This window comes from Mastigoproctus giganteus, chromosome 9 (genome assembly GCF_048544385.1).
Source record: "Mastigoproctus giganteus isolate SK-2022 chromosome 9, ASM4854438v1, whole genome shotgun sequence".
NCBI classification, from domain to species: Eukaryota; Metazoa; Arthropoda; class Arachnida; order Uropygi; family Thelyphonidae; genus Mastigoproctus; species Mastigoproctus giganteus.
The window spans coordinates 89891933-89912949 of NC_143583.1; the positions used below are offsets into that span (position 1 = coordinate 89891933).

Genomic DNA, 21017 nt, shown 5'->3' on the forward strand with positions numbered 1-21017 from the left:
ATGTTACACAAGGTTAAGTCAGTGCTGTTGGAGTGGGTGGCATTCATGCAGGGAAAAGGGGAAACTATTGTTGTGCAACATTCGCAGAGTAATGGAATTCAGTATTACTTCAATGAGGGTGAACTGGTCATATTCTGCCTGTTAGCATTTCAAATTCTTTTGTAGTATTTATCGTCTTGAAAGATAAAAGGGCCAACAACCTTTGTGGATCTCACCCCACACCAAACTATCACCTTTGAATTATCTTGAGTCTTTTCCTCATATGCCATAAACCTCTTTTTTCTTTTTTTTTTCTCTCTATAGTTACATTGCACTTGTTGACAATACCCCATCACAAAACACTGTCCCATCAATCTTTATAATGTTCTACAGCAACTGTAGCTACTCACCATACCAATCCAAAATAAAATTTTTTTGTGAATTCTTTTCTTGTGTCACAGTTGTCTGCAAAAAATTGCTCGTTGTATAGATGGATGGCCACTGTAGCTGAAAGGTCAAACATGCGGATACAGGTATCCCTCATTTTGCTCAGTAGATATGTTTCAGAATATTGGCATGATAAACAAAAATTGCTTTTAACAAGAATATATGTAATAATGATATGTGCTCCCGACAAACTTTTTTGTGTATGTCATAAAAAGTTGTCACTGTTTTCTTATCTGTAGCTCTGCTGCTAAAGTATTATTTTGCGATAACTGTATGTGTACAGGAAATTATAAAAATTGAAAAATTTAATTGAAACTAAAAATATAAAAAATAAAAGTAAACTGTAAAATAGGAGAAAAAATCATTAAAAACTTGCCAAAAAAAAAAAAAAAGAAGAAAGAATTACTGAATGGATTAAACTGAAAACTCATCCTAGTTTATTTGTTATCTTTTCATCTTCAGAACTGATTTCATCCTTTTCAATTCAAGTAAGTCTTGTCATGTCTTATTGCTTCCGTAAAGGCGACTACGAAGGACTGAGACAGTATTTAAATTCTATACAGTGGGACCAACTGATGATGTTACCAACAGCAAATTCAAAATGGGAAGCATTCAAAGAAGTTATCTTGGAAGCTACTAGGCTTTACATACCAACTAAGAAATATTGTTCAAGGTTTAGGCCAAAATGGATGTCAGATGAACTAATGAGGCATATGGCAGAGAAGAAAAATGCATGGGATACTTACAAATTAACACATGACACAGAAGCCTATGATAGATACAAGTTGATATGCAACCAAGTTACAAAGGAGGTTAGGCAGGCGAAGGCAGATTACGAGAAATCTTTGGCAAGGGATGCAAAGAAAAATAGCAAAGAGTTCTTTACTTATGTAAACTCTAGAAGGAAGGGGATGAATCAGATTGGTCCACTTGATATTGATGGGTCAACTGTTGATGATCCTGCTCAGGTAGCTAACAAACTAAATGAATATTTTGCATCGACATTCACACATGAGGAGTTATTCAGCAAGGGGAATGCCAGAGGTGTATTCAACTCTAGCAGTAAGCTACAGAATCTTGAAATAACTGGGAGTAAAGTGGAGGAGAAACTGTTGAAGATAAACACAAGAAAGGCACCCGGGGTGGATGGGATCTATCCAGTTATATTAAAGGAGGCAGCAAAGGAAGTAAGCAAACCCTTAGCCATAATTATGAGAGCTTCCTTGGACTCAGGGGAGGTACCCACAGATTGGAAATGTGCAAATGCGACCCCAATTCACAAAGGGGGATCAAAGGCTGACACAAGTAATTATAGACCTGTGAGCTTAACTTCTGTTCCAGGAAAATTAATGGAGGCACTGGTTAAAGAAGCACTGCAGGATCATTTAGACAAGACTTCAGTTATAGCTCAGACACAGCATGGTTTTGTTAAAGGGAAGTCTTGCCTGACCAATTTGATTGGATACTATGATGCAGTCACAAAAGAACTGGATGCAGGGAATAACTTTGATATTATATACTTGGATCTTAGAAAGGCTTTTGATACTGTTGCACATGGAAGACTACTACACAAATTGGAGCAGTGTGACATTGGAGGCAAATTGCTGCTATGGATAAATGGGTGGTTGAAGGGGAGAAGACAGAGAGTGGTAATCAATGGACACTGCTCATCGTGGACTAATGTTATTAGTGGAGTCCCTCAGGGCTCAGTGTTGGGTCCATTATTGTTTTCTGTATTTATAAATGATATTGATGATGGTATATCAAGCTTAATGTCCAAGTTTGCAGATGATACAAAGGTTGGCAGGGTTGTCAAGGACACTACTGACACTATGCTGCTGCAACAAGATCTGGAAAGGTTGAGCAGATGGGCTGAGAGGTGGCAAATGAAGTTTAACATTGACAAATGTAAAGTACTACACATGGGAAACAGCAACCCCAGAGCAACGTATCAACTCTGTGGTACTACACTGACAGTGGTAGAGAATGAAAGGGACTTGGGGGTGGTTGTGCAGGCAGATATGAAGTTCTCTGAGCAGTGCAGACGGGCTGCAAGAGTAGCTCATGGAGTATTGTCAATGATATACAGGAATTTTTCCAGCAGGGATAAGGAGGTGATTATTCCATTGTATAAGGCAATGGTCAGGCCATTGCCTTAAGGATGTAGAGCTGCTGGAACGAGTACAGAGAAGGGCAACAGGATTAGTGAATGGAACAAAGGGGTGCTCTTACGAAGAAAGGCTTAAGTTTTGCAAATTACAGTGTCTGGAGACTAGGCACCAGCGAGGTGTCTGATAGAGGTGTATAAAGCCTTGAATGGTTTAAGCATGCTCAATGCTGATGGGATTCTTCCTCTAGCTCAGAAAAATCACCTGAGAGGGCATAAATTCAAATTGAGGAAAGACAGATGTAGGATAGACGTGCGGAAATTTGCCTTTAGCCAGTGGGTGGTTGGTTGGTGGAACAGACTGCCATCCCTTGTGGTGGAGGTTGATAGCCTAAATAAGTTTAAGGCTCAGCTGGACAGGTATTTTGAACGAACAGAGGGGTGAAGTGGAAGTGGGGTTTTTTTTTTTTTTTTTGGCTGATGCTGCATAAGCTTGCTTTCTTGCATCAAATGCCTCTACTAATGCTAATGCTAATGCTAATCAGACTTCTCATTTAAGTTGATCAGGTGTCCAGGGACATTGTCAAAAAGCAACAATGCTTTATGTTCAGTATTATTATTTTGTAGTATTTTGTTACATCAGGGTAGACATAAGAAGTAAACTATTCTTTGATAATCTTTATAGTTATCCACCCCTTCTGATTTGCTTACCACATAACAGCAAGAGATGTTTTTAATATCCTTTATTAGTCCTAGATTCTTTCTGTGATGTGTTAGCATGAGCTTCAACTTAAAATCTCCTTCAGCATATGCTCCTAAAAGAATGGTTTAACCTATCCTTTTAGGAGCATATGCTGAAGGTCAATGTAGAAAAGACATCTCTTTTTAGAAAGAGAATGCCCCAGAACTTTTATTTCCCATGTTCTACACTTGGATAATAAAAGTTCTGGGGCATTCTCTTTCTAAAAAGAGATGTCTTTTCTACATTGACCTGATATGGTAAATATCCTCCTTCTACACTCAATATAGATTCATTTTTTAAATCCTCAAAGAGTCTCATGGCTTTCTTTTGAATTATCATTGTGCCTGTTGTTGCTGTGCTTGTTCTTCAGTACAAATTATTAACGAGGTCTTCATTTTCTCCAGTTTTCGCTCAAGTCAGACTGTGCAAGTGTTGCAATTCACCAGCTAATGATGGAATTACCCATGGTAGATTCAGCAAATCCCTTTGAATTAGCAATCTCAATCATATGATCCTCCTTTTATGGCACTTAAGAACTACAAGTTTCATGCATTGAAATTAGCATCAGCATTGGTAGAGGCATATGATGCAAGAAAGCAAGCTTATGCAGCATCAGCCAAAAAAAAAAAACAAAAAAAACTTCCACTTCACCCCTCTGCTCGTTCGAAATACCTGTCCAGCTGAGCCTTAAATTTATTTAGGCTATCAACTTCCACAACAAGGGATGGAAGTCTGTTCCACCAACCAACTACCCGCTGGCTAAAGGCAAATTTCCGCACATCTATCCTACATCTGTCTTTCCTCAATTTGAATTTATGCCCTCTCAGGTGATTATTCTGAGCAAGAGGAAGAATCCCATCAGCATTGAGCATACTCAAACCATTCAAGGCTTTATACACCTCTATCAGATCACCTCGCCGGTGCCTAGTCTCCAGACACTGTAATTTGCAAAACTTAAGCCTTTCTTCGTAAGAGCAACTCTTTGTTCCATTCACTAATCTTGTTGCCCTTCTCTGTACTCGTTCCAGCAGCTCTACATCCTTCTTGAAATGAGGCCTCCAGCCCTGTATACAGTACTCAAGGTGTGGCCTCACCATTGCCTTATACAAGGGAATAATCACCTTCTTATCCCTGCTAGAAAAATTTCTGTATATCATTGATAAGACACCATGAGCTACTCTTTGTAGCCCATCTGCACTGCTCAGAGAACTTCATATCTGCCTGCACAATTACCCCCAGGTCCTTTTCATTCTCTACCACTGTCAGTGTAATACCACAGAGTTGATACGTTGCTCTGGGGTTGCTGAAACTGAAAACCATATGTAGTACTTTACATTTGTCAATGTTAAACTTCATTTGCCACCTCTCAGTCCATCTACTCAACCTTTCCAGATCCTGTTGCAGCAGCATAGCGTCAGTAGTGTCCTTAACAACATTGCCAATCTTTGTATCATCTGCAAACTTGGACATTAAGTTTGATATACCATCATCAATATTATTTATAAATACAGAAAACAATAATGGACCCAACACTGAACCCTGAGGGACTCCACTAATAACATTAGTCCACGACGAGCAGTGTCCATTGATTACCACTCTTTGTCTTCTCCCCCTCAACCACCCCTTTATCTATAGCAGCAATTTGCCTCCAATGCCACACTGCTCCAATTTGTGCAGCAGTCTTCCCTGTGCAACAGTATCAAAAGCCTTTTTAAGATCCAAGTATATAATATCAGTTATTCCCTGCATCCAGCTCTTTTGTGACTGCATCATAGTATCCAATCAAATTGGTCAGGCAAGACTTCCCCTTAACAAAACCATGCTGTGTCCAAGCTGTAACTGAAGTCTTTTCTAGATGATCCTGCAGTGCTTCTTTAACCAGTGCCTCCATTAATTTTCCTGGAACAGAAGTTAAACTCACAGGTCTATAATTACTTGTGTCAGCCTTTGATCCTCCTTTGTGAATTGGGGTTGCATTTGCACATCTCCAGTCAGGTACCTTCCCCGAGTCCAAGGAAGCTCTCATAATTATGGCTAAGGGCTTGCTTACTTCCTTTGTTGCCTCCTTTAATATAACTGGATAGATCCCATCCACCCCAGGTGCCTTTCTTGTGTTTATCTTCAACAATTTCTCCTCCACTTTACTCTCAGTTATCACAAGATTATATAGCTTACTGCCAGAGTTGAATACACCTCTGGCTTTCCCCTTGCTGAATAACTCCTCATGTGTGAATGTCAATGCAAAATATTCATTTAGTTTGTTAGCTACCTGAGCAGGATCATCAACAGTTGAACCATCGATATCAAGTGGACCAATCTGATTCATCCCCTTCCTTCTACAGTTTACATAAGTAAAGAACCCTTTGCTGTTTTTCTTTGCTTCCCTTGCCAAAGATTTCTCGTAATCTGCCTTCGCCTGCCTAACCTCCTTTGTAACTTGGTTACAGATCAACTTATATCTATCATAGGCTTCTGTGTCACGTGTTAATTTATATGTATCCCATGCATTTTTCTTCTCTGCCATATGTCTCATTAGTTTATCTGACATCCATTTAGGCCTAAACCTTGAACAGTATTTCTTAGTTGGTAAACTAAGAAATACTGTTCAAGGTTGTAAACTTGTAAAGCCTAGTAGCTTCCAAAATAAGTTCTTTGAATGCTTCCCATTTTGAATTTGCTGTTGGTAACATCATAAATTGATCCCACTGTATAGAATTTAAATACTGTCTCAGACCATCGCAGTTGCCTTTACGAAAGCAATAACCCTTCCCTTTACCCCTAATGGTAGTTACCTCTTTGAGTAAACCCCACTTCAGCACATTGTGATCACTGCCACCTAGTGGTTCCTCTATCTGCAGATTCTTAATGCATGAAGAATCACTACTGATAATCAAATCAAGGGTATTACTCCCTCTAGTTGCCTCCCGAACATGCTGATGTAGAAAACAGTCATCCAATAAATCCACAAAAGCCTTGCTAGTGTGTGAGTGACCAACCCACAAATTCCAGTCAATATCTGGGAAATTAAAATCCCCCATTATAAGACTCTCTGATTTACTGGCCCACTCTATTTCCCTGTACAGTTTCTTATTATACTCATCAGAGTCATTAGGCCTATAGCACACTCCTACTCTCAATTTTGATCTCCCAATGCTTATGTCACACCAAACTGACTCGACACTGCACTGCACTGTCCAGCGATGTCGACTGGCTTCACTTCCTTGGATTTTATGTTTCTTAACTAATAGGTATTGGATTTTATGTGTTTCTTAGATTTTATGTTCCTTGGATTTTATGTGTTTCTTAACTAATATCATAACCCCTCCTCCCTTCCTATCCTTTCTGTCCTTTCTGTAGACATTGTACTCCCCAAATTCCAGTTCTGCATTCCTTATATCTGTGTGACACCACATCTGTGATATCCCAACAATATCTGCCTTTGATGCTTTGAGCAATACCTCAAATTCATCAAATTTATTTACCAAACTCCTAGCATTGGTGTACATGCAAGTATACATGCACCTGTTCTTTTTCTTAGCTATCCTAACACAACTGATGTGTGGGTTGTGTGAAATGCATTCTAAATTAATACATATCCTCTCAGCAGCATAAGGAGTTGAAGAAAGTGGTCTTTTTGAAGACATAATGATAGATAAACTCCTTTAAAATATGAGTCACAAATAATTTTAAAAAATTTACAGAGCAGTAAAAAGCAATTTTCAATGCATGACACATTAAAAAACTGATATTAGTATTAGTACAGCCACATAGTGCAAGATGACAAGCTTTGCTGCACTGGCCAAAAAAAAAAAAAAAAAAGTAAATAAGAAAATACAAATTGGGCACTTCTCTCCTCATGCAGGTAACTATCCAGTTGACCTTTGAATTTCTTCAAATTGTCAGTCTCAGCTTCCTGCTGAGGCAACTTGTTCCATTAATTAAGCATGATCACAAGCCCACAAAACCATGAGGAGTTCACACAATGCAACCAACCCAAAAATGCACAAAAAATTCCAACATATATATTGTTATTCTTATTTTCCTGTGTTGTGTGGGTATACAGAGAGTATTGTGATGTAGAATTCAATCTTGAGATTTACTAAGCTGCAATTGATTTTGTTAATGCAACAGTAGTTGAAGCAATGTGTAAATTAATGTTAAGGTTGCAGTATTTTTGATCTGATACGGTACAAACTTTGATCTGATATGGTACATATGAAGAAAATGGAGTTGCATGAAACGTTGAGATTTTTGCAAAAAGTTTCTTGGCAGGAAAACTGCGCAAGCAAAAAATTATATTTGCACTAAACAAAAGGTTCCTCTGAAAAACACACAAGGGAAATCATTATTTCACTTTTTATAGTTTGAAAGAGAAGGTTTCCCCCCCGCCCCCCAGAGCTTTATATACTATATATGGGTCCACTTTCACAAGAACCTGCAATTAAACAAAACTGCAAATTGTACATTCCCTTTCCCCATGAGGGTCTTGATCAGCCCCCAAACCCTTTAACAACCATAAAAAAAAAAACAGTCATTGTCACCCTCCCCATCAAAAAAATCTTAGATCCCCTTCTGCTGAAATAATTTGTTTTGTGCAGGGGATTTTCTTTTGTTAATTTGTTGTGATGTTTTTACGAATCCATGAGGTTAACAGTTGTCCTGCTCTGTTCTTGTCGGCAGTAGAACTGGCTGTGATTAACTTGTGGTAGCAGTATTCTATTGTTCATATATTGTCCTGTAGACATTATCCTTCAGATATCCCCACGGAAAATAGTCACTGGAATTCAGATCCAGCAAGTATGCATTGGATGTGTTTCATAACCATACAAGCATGTATGGTTATGAAACACATGTAAGTATGTATGGTTATGAAACACATCCAATCCCATATCATCTTGGATAACTCCATTAAGCTGTTCCTTCAGGAAATGAAGAATGGTAGTCTGTTGAAACTTTTTTGCTAATTTCAAAATTGTCGATCTTTCTGGACCTTTTCTGCAACCAAATCTCACTTTAAACTTATTACACCATTAATTAACTGTATACACTCTATTGCACTGTAACAAAACTGCCAGTTTCATGTCCCCTTTTCATACAAACAATATGCTGCTCAATGGTGTACTCCATGTTGCTTAACAGAACTTTCTCACTAGGGTACATTAATAATCAGTAAAAAAATCCCATATTTTACATTTTTGATGACACCATACTTTCCAATACATTAAAAAATACAGTATAGGCATTCAAAACTGCATATTTTCTTGATGATCCTGTATAACAAAACTGCACAAGAGTGAAGTCTGCTAAATGAGAAATACCTGTATACATCTTTGAGTTGACCATATATATGTATACTTTATGCCATTAACCTATATAGATTTATATTTTAAAATTTCTTTTAGATTACTTGATATTTGCCATGGTCGTCGGCTGGAACAGGAGCAGCAACTGATATTGTATCTAGTATTTGAACATGTAGAGCAAGATCTAGCAACGTTCTTGGAAAAATGCCCTTCCCCTGGACTTGGACCAGATAAAATTAAGGTTACTATCATTCATTATATCATATTTCTTGTTACACAGTGCAGTACATTTATATCTATTGAGTTTTTTTTAACTTTATTGGATGGGAAACAAATTGTATGGTTTCATTGTAATGAAAGGTAGCATAAGAAATGAAGCAAAATTTACAGAGGATATTATCATAAGCACAAAAGGTAGAGGTATAAAATATAATCAATAATTTCAATGTGTATGTTTAAACTTTCCCTCTCTCTCTTTAACACACATGCAAAGAGACAATAATGGTGTTAAGTGCACTAAGACTGTTCAAGATAAGAATGTTGCATATTGAAATTGGCTTGCATCCAAATCTCCAAGCTTGCAACAATTGTAAACTGGTTATAAATCAGTCCAAACTTAATTATGAGTAGGCTAAGAATAGAAAAGTTGCTTCTTGTCCAAATGGTAGTCAAGCATTCTGGTCTCTTGCCAAAGCTATTTGCCACATCTTTTGCCTATCTATACTCTTTCCTCAGAAACTGATGGGGTTCTGTTTCCTCCTCATCTAAAGATAAAACTGATTTACTAGTGTCCTACTTTTCTTCTAACTCTTGTATTAGCAGTCTTGGTAAACCACCTCCTACCATTCCCAACACACTCCACTCAATGCCTTCTGTGGTCTTCCGTAAAAAAGATGCCAGAAGAATTTTAAATAATCTTGTTGTCAAGAAAGCTCCAGGTCCTGATGGTATTTCTCCACTTGTTCTCAAAACCTATACTCTTGAGCTCACTCCTGATCTGTGTCGCCTTTTTACACCTTATTTCTTGATGTTTTTCCTTCTTGGAAATTTCCTCACATCCAATTATCATCTCATTGCACTTACTTCTACTCTTTCTAAAGTAATGGCAGAATTCATTAACTGCCAACTCCTAAGCTATCTAGAAACAGTTCTATCTGATTAATGACCACCAGTATCGATTCCGTTAATGTCGACCCACTGTTGATATGCTGGTTTATGTTGTAACTGGTGATATACTGGCTTATGTAATCAAGCAGTTGTCCTTGATATTTAAAGAACTCTTTTATCATGTTTAGCATAAAGGTCTCCTAAATAAGCTACCATATTATGGATTGCCAACTGATTTTTTAACTAACTAGGTATCCAGTTTTCTCTCTCTGACTGCTCACCATGGTTGATGATAGACAGTTTTTGTCTTCTAACTTCTCTACTAATGCTGGTGTTCCCCAAGATTCAGTTTACTCCCATTCTTTTCCTCTTGTATATTAATGGCCTTCTTCCATTGACTAGAAATCCTATCCATTTGCTGATGATACCACATTGCATTCCACCTTCCAGTTTGAGAAACATTGCTCTGCGCAAACAGCTTCAAATTCTCAAATATCTACTACCAATTCGTTAAATTCTGATCTCCAGAAATTCTCCAACGGGGCAAAGATAACTTAGTTAACTTCAGTCCTTCTGTTTTATAGGGTGCCTCCGTAGCCAGGTGGGCAGGAGCAGCAGTGCATAGCACACGCTTCTTGATTAGACTGGGGTTCAAGCCTGTGACCACCAAATACAGAGGATGCGGAAAGGTCAAGGAATGACCACCGCATATCCCCGGAGCAATATGGCCTTAGTTGCTAGTGCTCCTAAAAACCAAATAACAATAATAACAACAACAACAATCTTCTGTTTATATCTCGCAAAAAGGAGTCTACAGCTCCTATGCTTATTTTCAACGACACTCAGATTTCTAGATAAGATCACATATCTCCATTATGGATTACCCTGACCTCTGATCTCTCTTGATATGAGCACATCACAAACATTGTTTCCTTTGAATCTAAAAAAAAAAAAAAAAACCCTGGGTTTTTCTCTTTCACTCTTGGCATTACTTTTCTTCTAAACAACTACTCACTCTGTATAAATATCAAAGCTGCTCCACCATGGAATACTATTGTGAAGTTACATTTTCTTTGCCCCATCGAAGAATTATCTGGAGGTTGGCTTTCAGGAATTGGCAGTGGATATTTGGGAATTTGAAGTGCTTTGTTGCAAAGCAAGGTTTCTCAAACTGGAAAGTGGAAGGTAATTTGTTATCACTAGCAAAACTATGGACAGGTTTTCCAGTTAATGGAAGAAGGTCATTAGTATATAGGAGAAAAGAATGGGAGAAAGAACAGATCTTTGAAGAACATCAGTTTTAATAGATCAGAAGATAGAGCTCCAACTACCATCACCTGCACGTGCCGACCGGGCTAGCTGGGTGGGTAAAGTGCCTGCCTGGCAACCCAAAGGTCGCGGGTTCGATTCCCGCCTCGGGCTTGGATCAAAAAAGTACTGCAAAAAACCTTGGGAGGTGCATTATGGCCACAGAAGCCTATGCACCAACAACTACTAAAAAAAAAAAAAAAAAAAAACCTGCGTCATGTGATGATAGTCGGCCCTATTTTTAGTAGTCTATTTTTATTTTTTTTATTATTTGAAACATAAACAGCCAAAGGCCTTACAAGTATTTACACATGATATAAATGCATTTTGGCTTAAAGTAGTATTTTTAATTAATTATTATTTTTTTTATTTATTTACTTTTTTTTTTTTTTTTGGCTGGTGCAGCAAAAGCCTTGGGCTTCCTTCCATCATATTGCTAATGTTAATTCATACTGAAATGGATTTAATAGTCATTTTAACATTTAATTTTAAGAGGTGGTAATGCACAATATACAACAGCATGCCCACTGCTGGTTTAATTAAAAAAAAATATAACTAAAATATTTTAATTTAAGGAGGGGGATAGAGAGGGAGTGAGAGAAGAAGGGTGAGGGAAGTATTAAAATTGTATTTGAAAAATATACTAATGTGATATCACACCAACTATGAAAGTCTTACCTATGAATTCCTTGATTTTGGGTAATTATAATCATTATACTTTATTTTAATGGTGTTTTTGGATTTTGAAACATTTTGTGATACTTAACTGAACCCAAATATTTAATTCATCTTTTCCCTTCCCCATAATCATAGATTTCCTTTTAAACAAAACTTGACAAACATTATAATGCATGTTTCATTTTTACTAAAAATTGATATCTTAAATTTTTTTTTTTAGAAATTTTTGCTCTAAAGATTTCCAGATAATGGAAATCCAAAGGTTTTTGGATTTCCATTATCTGGAAATCCAAAAACCTTTGGATTTCCAGATAATTTTATTAATTATTATGAATTATTAAATATTAATACAGTGATGAATTACTATAACTGCTATAAAAATAATGTTGCCTTTTTTTATGATAGTCTGAAATACCAAAGATTGTTGTACCTGTAGGTAGCATTAGTATTGGCAAAATGATACAAGGAAGCAAAGCTTATCTTGCTAATACCAATACTACTACTACAGTACTCAGGCACTGTTGATGTTTAGAAGCTAGAAGAAACTTGTTAACATTGGACTTCAATGTTCAGAGGTTATAATTTGCAGAAAATACATATAAAGAGGATTATTCCAAGGAATGGGAATAGGGAGGAGAAATAGTGAGTAGTTATGGAACCACAAATGAATGGACGGTGATTAAAAGTATGTGTTTTGAATGGTTTATATGAAAATGGCGGAATTATTGATGTTAATTAGAAATTGCCTTGTAAAGGAAAGATATTTTGTAAATTGCCATGTACAAAAGACATGAAACAAAATCTAGCACGAGTAGTATGAACCAGGTAACCCAACTACATTCCTCTGAGGAAAGTAAAAACTTTTTCAGTAAATGGTTTTAAGAAATTTTTGGTGGTGATATAGCATGTGGATTGACAGTGACAGAATCAAGTTTGACTGTTAATGAATCTCTGTTACACTATAAATTAAAGCATAAATTTATCTCTACTTTTTAGGAATAGAGTGAATATTGGCAAATTTCCATGTTAGATAAAAAATGTCAGTAAAATTTAGGTGTATAACACACACACACACACACACACACACACACACACACACACACACACACACACACACACACACACACACACACACACACACACACACATATATATAGCTCTCATTATAGCTCTGGTTCATACTATCAAATATATATATATATATATGTATTTGATAGTTGAAAACATCTGTATTCATCTATAAACATCTGGTTCATACTATCATATTTGATAGTATGAACCAGAGCTATAATGCTCAATACGTTCTACATTGATATCAATATTTGTAAAAGAATAAGAGAAGTTTACCTCAATATGATACGTAGAACACTTTCGTATGATACCCTCCAGAAATTAAAACGAAACCAATTAAAAAATCGAAAATCGTACATTACAGTAAGAAATAATTAACAATAATTAAAAATCAAATGAACACAATTAAAAATTAAGTAAAAAAGTAATTTAATGAAAAAAATTGCAAAACAATTTTCTCTCCCGAAGCTGACAATGCTTTTCGACCGTAATGAAAATTACCGAATAGGGCTGAGCATGGAACTTAAATAAAGATTATTTGTCTTCGTGCATGCTCGTAAAGGACCATGAGTCGGAGATTAGATAAGGCCAGCGAACATTAACAGAATTCTCATGTAATTTGATTTCGATGGTTTCTGCAATTAATCAGTGTCCAACGTATAATTACGTTGGACACTGAGTATTTTGGCCTCGTTAAATAAAAAAGTATGTTTTTCATTAACGTCGTGAAAGGCTAATTCTGACGCTGCTGAACAAGAAGCACAGACTATTACCAAATGCGTGTTGATTAACATGAAAATTCAGAGGCAACTGCATAGAACTCTGATAAGACAAGTTGCAGTCACCGCAAGAAATGTTGTATACTAGGTCATTTATTTGTGTTGCAAATGAGGAAAGGACTGAGCGATTGTTCAGTATAGTGAGTAATTTCTGTATTGGCCTGGCTACAATTTTAAATTCGGTATCTCTAAAGAATCTGTTAAGTTGTTTGTGCCACTGTTCAACATATGGGATAGAAATAAAGTATTTTTTGATATTACTATTGGTGGTTGGTGTATTTTTTTGTATTCTATCCTTAGCTTGTACCCTAATTCTGTATTGTAGAATTTTAAGAATTCTACAATAAGAATTCTTAAATGTTTAAGAATTCGCTGGTTAATATTTGTATTTCTGAGCCCAAAGCAGATTCCGTTGTTTATTGTTTATAAGCATTGAGAAATTGATTAAAGATAATCGATATTTTGTAGGTGAATGGGTGATAGCTGTTATAATGCAGAAGCATACTGGTGTTTGTAGGTTTATGATAGATGTTAAATTGGATTTTATTCGTGTCCTGAGTAAGCGTGAAATTTAGAAAATTTAATGACTTAGTATCTGTATTCTCCCTCTCCAATGTAAATTGGAGTCTAGAATAAATATTAGCATTAGCATTGGCATATGATGCAAGAAAGCAAGCTTATTCAGCATCAGCCAAAAAAAAAAAAAAAAAAAAAAAACACCACTACTCCCATTATAGATATATATAATAGTATTAAGAAAATAAGTAAGAGTAGAGGGTGGAGAGGATTAAACAAAAAAATCTTCACACTTTCTTCATACCATAAAAAAAAATAACATATATATATCTGATTCTGATTGTTATCTGCCTGTTTAACTAGGTCCAAATAATAAATATAAAGGCATTTTATGCTAAACTTTAAATTTAAGAGCAAACAGGCAAATAACAGCTAGCCCGACAGATAGCTTTGAAATGATTATATAGAATATAATACAGAAAAAAAAGAGTGGCAACCATAATTTTCATTTCATTTGTGATTTTTTATTTATTTTGTATATGTGCAAAAGAAAGCTTATGCCAATGTAAGGAGAAAGGAGGTAAGAATAAGTATAGTAATAGTACCTCAGTTTCCCTCGAATTACTCTAATAGATCTTGAGGTATAAAATTTAGGGTTAGAAAGTAAAAAGTGAAAAGCAAAGAAAATAGCTTTTTATAATGCTACTTAGGATATACCAGGAGCGTAAATACCCGACCCTTTAGTAAGGGATCCTGGTATGACTATAAGGGGTTAAAGGAAGGTATTTAATGGACAAATACAGGATTACAATAATGAAGAAATATAGAATAACAATTGTAGATAATAATAAGGAAATAAAAGAAATGACTATTACCAAATGTAGGAATATTTAAATAAATTGACATTTGTAGGAATATTTCCCTACAAATAAATATCCCTACAAATGTAGGGATATTTATATGCTGTTATCTTGCCTATTTGCTGTTAAATTTAAAGTTTAGCATAAAATGCCTTTATGTTTATTATTTGGACCTAGTTAAACAGGCAGATAACAATCAGAAAGAGATAGCCTTGCTAATTATTGTTGGGATATATTGAATGGGGTTAGCCCTTGAAAAAGTTTCATTCAGTGTATCCGAATTTCAATAATTAGCTACATAATCATTATTTTATTTTATTCTTTTTTTTTGTATCTTTATATTATTGCTATTTATTATGTTTATTTCTAGGGTATAGCAGTGTAGACCAGCACAGGATATCTTAGTCTTTATAGGTTCTTTTGGTCTTATGGCCCGCAGAATACTTTTTATGCCTATGTTTTAATGCACTTTGAGTACCTATATAGTGCCAATTATACGCTTACTATAGTAATCATATACTATAGTAATCATATATATATATATATATATATATAGAGAGAGAGAGAGAGAGAGAGAGAGAGAGAGAGAGAGAGAGAGAGAGAGAGAGAGAGAGAGAGAGAGAGAGAGAGAGAGAGAGATGGATGCACATTATGGTATGAAACAGTATCAAGTGATCTCCAACTTTGATATTGTTTAGTGTGGATGTTCATTTATATCATGGAATTAATTTAAATGAACAAATACTATATATTTGTGTGTTCTGTAGAAAAAAAAACAATTATAAGCATTAATTACAGTGAATGTTTATTTTCATTATTTCAGGATATTCTGTTTCAGCTCTTAAATGGTGTTGACTTTTTACACAGTAACCGTATTGTTCATCGTGATCTAAAACCTCAGAATGTCCTAATTACAAATACAGGTCAAGTTAAGCTAGCAGACTTTGGACTTGCCCGGATTTTCGAGTACCAAATGACTTTGACTGCTGTGGTAAGATGTAAATATTTTCATGGGTAATTTTTCTTTCTTTTTATGATTTTGTTCTTTATTTTTCAGATCTTTACTTATAATTTTATTTAATGTTTTAATGTGGACACTTAATTATAGTTAAACCCTTTGAAAAGATTTTATCTAATACGATAATGCTCATTTTTATCTTTTACTAAGTGAATTTGGAAAGATATTTTTAAACTAATATGAACTTTCTTTTTGCTAAATAATTAAATATTAATTTGCAGGAGAAAGAAAGAGAGCAAGGCCATTAATAGCTTTTGTAAATCTGGAATACTTTGAACTACTGATGGACTTATATTGAAGCATGTGGCTTAATCACTTTGAGGAGTGTTTTAAGATAAAGGCTGAATGCCTTGCTATTAAAATGACTGTTGGTGCATTCACTACAGTTTGTCAAAAAATAAAAAGCTAAGTTTCTGAAGTACTTTTATTGAAGTTTATAATGCTGTTTTTAAGTCAGTAGAATTATTCCTGCACAGTTTGAGAATTATAGGATATTCTCTACTAGTTTTAATGATAATTTTATTATTATGATATGTTAAAACAATTTGTTAGAATTACAGTACCTTGTAATTGCTTATGTATTTTTGCTGGCCGTTTGCTTTCTTGGTTGCGTATAATGCTCTTAATTACTGTGTGCATAATAATTTAAATGATTAATTTTTGCATGAATGCACTGAACTTTTTCAATTAATAAAAATAAGAACTTTTTTTTTGAAGTACTTATTGTATTTCTTACCTTAGAAAAATTATAAGTTGACTTAGACCATAGTTTCTTTGTTGCTAAATAACTTCAAGGTAAAAAGATTCATGCATTAACCATGAGTTCTAGCTTGAATTAAAATATTTTAACACCCAAGGAAGTTACGATTCCAAGGAAACTGTCAAAATGTCTAGTTCTTTAATTCAATAAAAGAATGAATTGTACTATCCGCTTCACTATACAAAAAGCTTTTATTTAAAGAAAAATATAAAAATATGTTAAATCCAATGATTATTTATGTGATATTTTTGACAAGTAATGAAATATGATGTAACAGAAGTATGATAAAGATTTATTGCAATTTAGTTAACTACTAAATGATGCATATTAAAGTAAAATTGAAATTCCATCTTAAAGATTATATATACTGTATATATATATATATATATTATTATTATTTTTTTTCATAACACAACTTGTATGTGTAGTAACAAAAATACTTTTCAAAAGAGGTTGTATGTACATAATTACCTCAACTGATGATATCATTTTAGTCAAAGTGATGACATCAATTATGGGATAGCACTAATCTAAATGGTACCTTGAACAAGAAGATGGTGCTCTGATACATCAACACTGGATTTAAATGCCCAGTTCCCACCTTAATTCTAGCCTGAGCTATTTTTAGAATTAATATCAATAATTATGTCTTTGGTTTTTTTTTTTTTTTTTTTATGACTTAGTGAATTAGTATCCTTTGGAAGTACTCATTAAAAAAAGCAAGTATTGATGGATATGAATTATTGAACTTAATGGTAAATTTTAACAACTTGCCCTTTAGGGTCACACACAACATTTTATAAAACTCTTTTGTGTCATATACAACTTGTAATATGTGTTAGCAAAATTCTGTGATATTTTTTCTGTACTAAGAACAAGTTTTGCACCCATGATAATGGAAATATATGATTTCATACAAGCTTCATTTTTTATATATATATATATTTATATGTATATATAGGTTGTCACATTGTGGTATAGATCACCGGAAGTTTTACTTCAGTCTAGTTATGCTACCTCAGTGGATATATGGAGTTGTGGTTGCATCTTTGCAGAGCTGTATAGGAGAAAGTTAGTTTCATATTTATTTTTATTCAATAAACTTTAAAAAAAATTGTTGATGTTATATAATTGCAATATACACTGAAAATTTTATTATTCTAGTTTAGTAGCAGATATAGCATCAGGGTCACTGCTAGCCCGAATGGTTTCCTGATTGAGAAGCTTCTATAAAGTGATGTTAGTGCTAAGAGGTGCTCCTAAGCAGTGCCCAAGGTGATTGCTTGCTCCATTTGCTCCAATGCCATTTCTGCTCTTTGTCTGTAGCTGGGTGGTGTGCAAACTTTTTTTATGCTGTGACCTTCAAATTTACTTGCATAGTTGTAATCCTTACTTCAGGTTTACTGTTATTATATCTGTGTATGCAGAGGTGTGCATATTTTGTGATATATTTAAAGAAAGTGAAGCCACTTTGTTAACAATCCCCTGCTAATGTGTTATCTGACAGATGCCGCTTTTTAAAATTTTTCAGTTTATTTTAAATTCAGAAATGAAATGAAATCCTCCTGTGTATCATTCCCCATCAGTATTCTCTAAATGATTTTGATATACTGTGAATTATGAGAAATCAGTTTTTTGTTTGGCATTTAACAGACCCCAGGCGAGCGAAAGAGATAGTTCAGCTGTCTTTCTTGAACTCAGTTTCCATTTTCACATGGCATCTGTGAGATGTCAACAAGAGTTCTCTAATCTTGTCATAGTGCTTTGGTTTTGCTGGCTAAACATGAACAACTGACAAAAACAGGTGAATGATGTGTTTCAGTTTGGATATGAGTGACCTTGAAAATTCTAAGAAATATAAAAACATTTATTATTTTTAGTAGTATCTCTTGTTATTTTATTTTTCAATATGGTAACTGAGTTTAGCAAATTATAATTAATAGAACACTATTTTAAATTCAGTAAAAAAAGCTAAAAATTTGTTTTTTATAATTAAAACAAAAAAGATGTTTTACAGATGCCAAGATGCTATTTGTTCCATTTAGTGCAAGTGACAGATGGTTAAATAATAAAAGTTAATATAGAAAACTAATATGATTTAAACCTTCTTATTGATACCAGTGAGTATTATAAAAATTTAAAATCCTTTGTTCCTTTGATTCTCAAAGAAATCTCTTTGTACGTAATTTTATGCAACATACGACCTTCTTTTCATTGGCATTTTATCTACAGTTATGCTAACAAAAAGATCTCTCTCTCTCTCTCCCCCTCCCTCCCTCCCTCCCTCCTCCCCCTAAATCTAGTTTGTGACTGTCAGTGCCAGATAATGAAAATCCAAATGAAGAAAAAACAAAAATGTGTCTATATTTTATAAAATAAAACTTATAATTTATTTGTTTATTTCTTGCCTTCTAATAAGAAGTGTAAAACCCCAGTTACAGTGTTTGGTATAAGAACTATTAGTTAAAGTCTGATACTGAATAAACTTGCTTTCTCGAATCATTTTGCCACTACTAATATTAATTCTTGGCTAGCAGAGAAAGAAAGAGATTTTTATTACTATTTCCCACCTTCCAAGAAAATAAAAGTAATGCATGAATGAAAGTAATGCACTATTCCAACTTATGCCCTTTGTGTAAGTTGGAGGGATGTTCCATTCATGGGAAGGTACTATAGGGGATAAAAGGTTGGTTAAGCAAAAGGGGACAATGGGTAGGTACAAACAGAAATTGCTTTCTGACTAGACCATCTTAGGCAAAGTTCCATTGGGTTCCATATTGGATTCTTTGTTGTTGTCTAGGCAATAAACTCATACGCCGACCATTAAATAAAATTTTACTGTAACTAAAGTTTTTACAAATAATATAAAATCAACAACAAATTATTTACAATAAACTACTGGTTGTATATTACGGAATGCTAAAAACTGTAATAAAAGATCATTTACTATAAAATATGCTAAAATATAAAAATTAAAAGCGTTAAAAACCTGAAGCTTTCGAGAGCGTCAGCTCCCTTCTTCAACAGTAATATGACTTTCTGCAACATCTCTTTATATAGCAGGCTCACAGTACCTCCACACGTGGTATTTCTCCATGTGGTTCCATCGACACCTGGGCAGAACCGGAAGCTGGTTTGAAATGGCTCGCGTACGTGGGCCACGTACCCGAGCCACTTCAAACCAGCACTGTCGATGGAACCACTTGGAGAAATACCACGTGTGGAGGTATCGTGAGCCTGCTATATAAAGAGATGTTGCAGAAAGTCATATTACTGTTGAAGAAGGGAGCTGACGCTCTCGAAACCTTCAGGTTTTTAACGGTTTTTAGCGTTTTTAATTTTTATATTTTAGCATATTTTATAGTAAATGATCTTTTATTACAGTTTTTAGCATTCCGTAATATACAACCAGTAGTTTATTGTAAATAATTTGTTTTTGATTTTATATTATTTGTAAAAACTTTAGTTACAGTAAAATTTTATTTAATGGTCGGCGTATGAGTTTATTGCCTAGACATGAATTTTCCTGACCTCAGAGACCTCTTTCAGGATATTCTTTGTTGTTTCTGATATTTGTTAAATGAAGCCATAACTGGCTTGGTGTCAAATTTGCTGATGATGTATATATAGGTTGGGAGGGCAATAAAAAATTGTAGCCAAGGTATGCTGCTTCAAGGTGACCAAGACAAATTATTTAGCTGGTTTGAAATATGGAAATTAAAGGAAAAGCATAGTTGGGTAATTTATTGCCTGGGAAGCCACAAACTACTGAGACAGTTTACTGTAAAAAAGAGTTGGGAGTAATTTTGCAATCTAACATGAAGTTTCTGAACAATATATACAATGCTGGAACAGCACGTGGTATTTTATCTCTGATGTACAAGGAATCTTGAAGGGCAAAGAGGTGCTTATTTCATTATATAATCTCTATGAGCAGCTAGTGTAGGGCCACTTTTATATAGAAGCAACCCTAGACTGAATGCCAGCAACTGATGCCATTGACTAAACTTTTGCAGTGACTGGATGGGTGAAATGGGAAGGGTTTTATTTTATTTTTTTTTTGGCTGATGCTGTACAAGCTTGCTTTCGTACATCATGCTAATGCTGATTTCTTTACTGCTGTATCTTCCACCTTCTTCTTTATTTTTGTATCTCCTACAAAGTTGACTTTGGAAGTCTTAAATGGATTTGGGATCATGCTACTACTATACTTGATTACAGTCAGTGGTATTTCTTTTAAACATTTATATATTTTATTATTACTATTACTACTGCCCCTTGTACAACCCCCTGCTGCTGGAGATATGGTCAGCCCACTTTACTACTTTCAGAAAGGTGTCCA

The 21017-nt window shown here is 34.7% G+C and overlaps 1 protein-coding gene across 1 annotated transcript in view; it reads left to right on the forward strand.

Moving 5' to 3' along the window:
- Cdk4 (Cyclin-dependent kinase 4) overlaps positions 1-21017 on the forward strand; it is a 157688-nt gene that overhangs the window by 111683 nt on the left and 24988 nt on the right. Inside the window, exons 2-4 of the mRNA XM_090380723.1 lie at positions 8678-8819; positions 15721-15888; positions 17637-17746. Of these exons, the coding sequence (XP_090236849.1) occupies positions 8678-8819; positions 15721-15888; positions 17637-17746 (420 nt within the window). The remainder of the gene's footprint in view (positions 1-8677; positions 8820-15720; positions 15889-17636; positions 17747-21017) is intronic.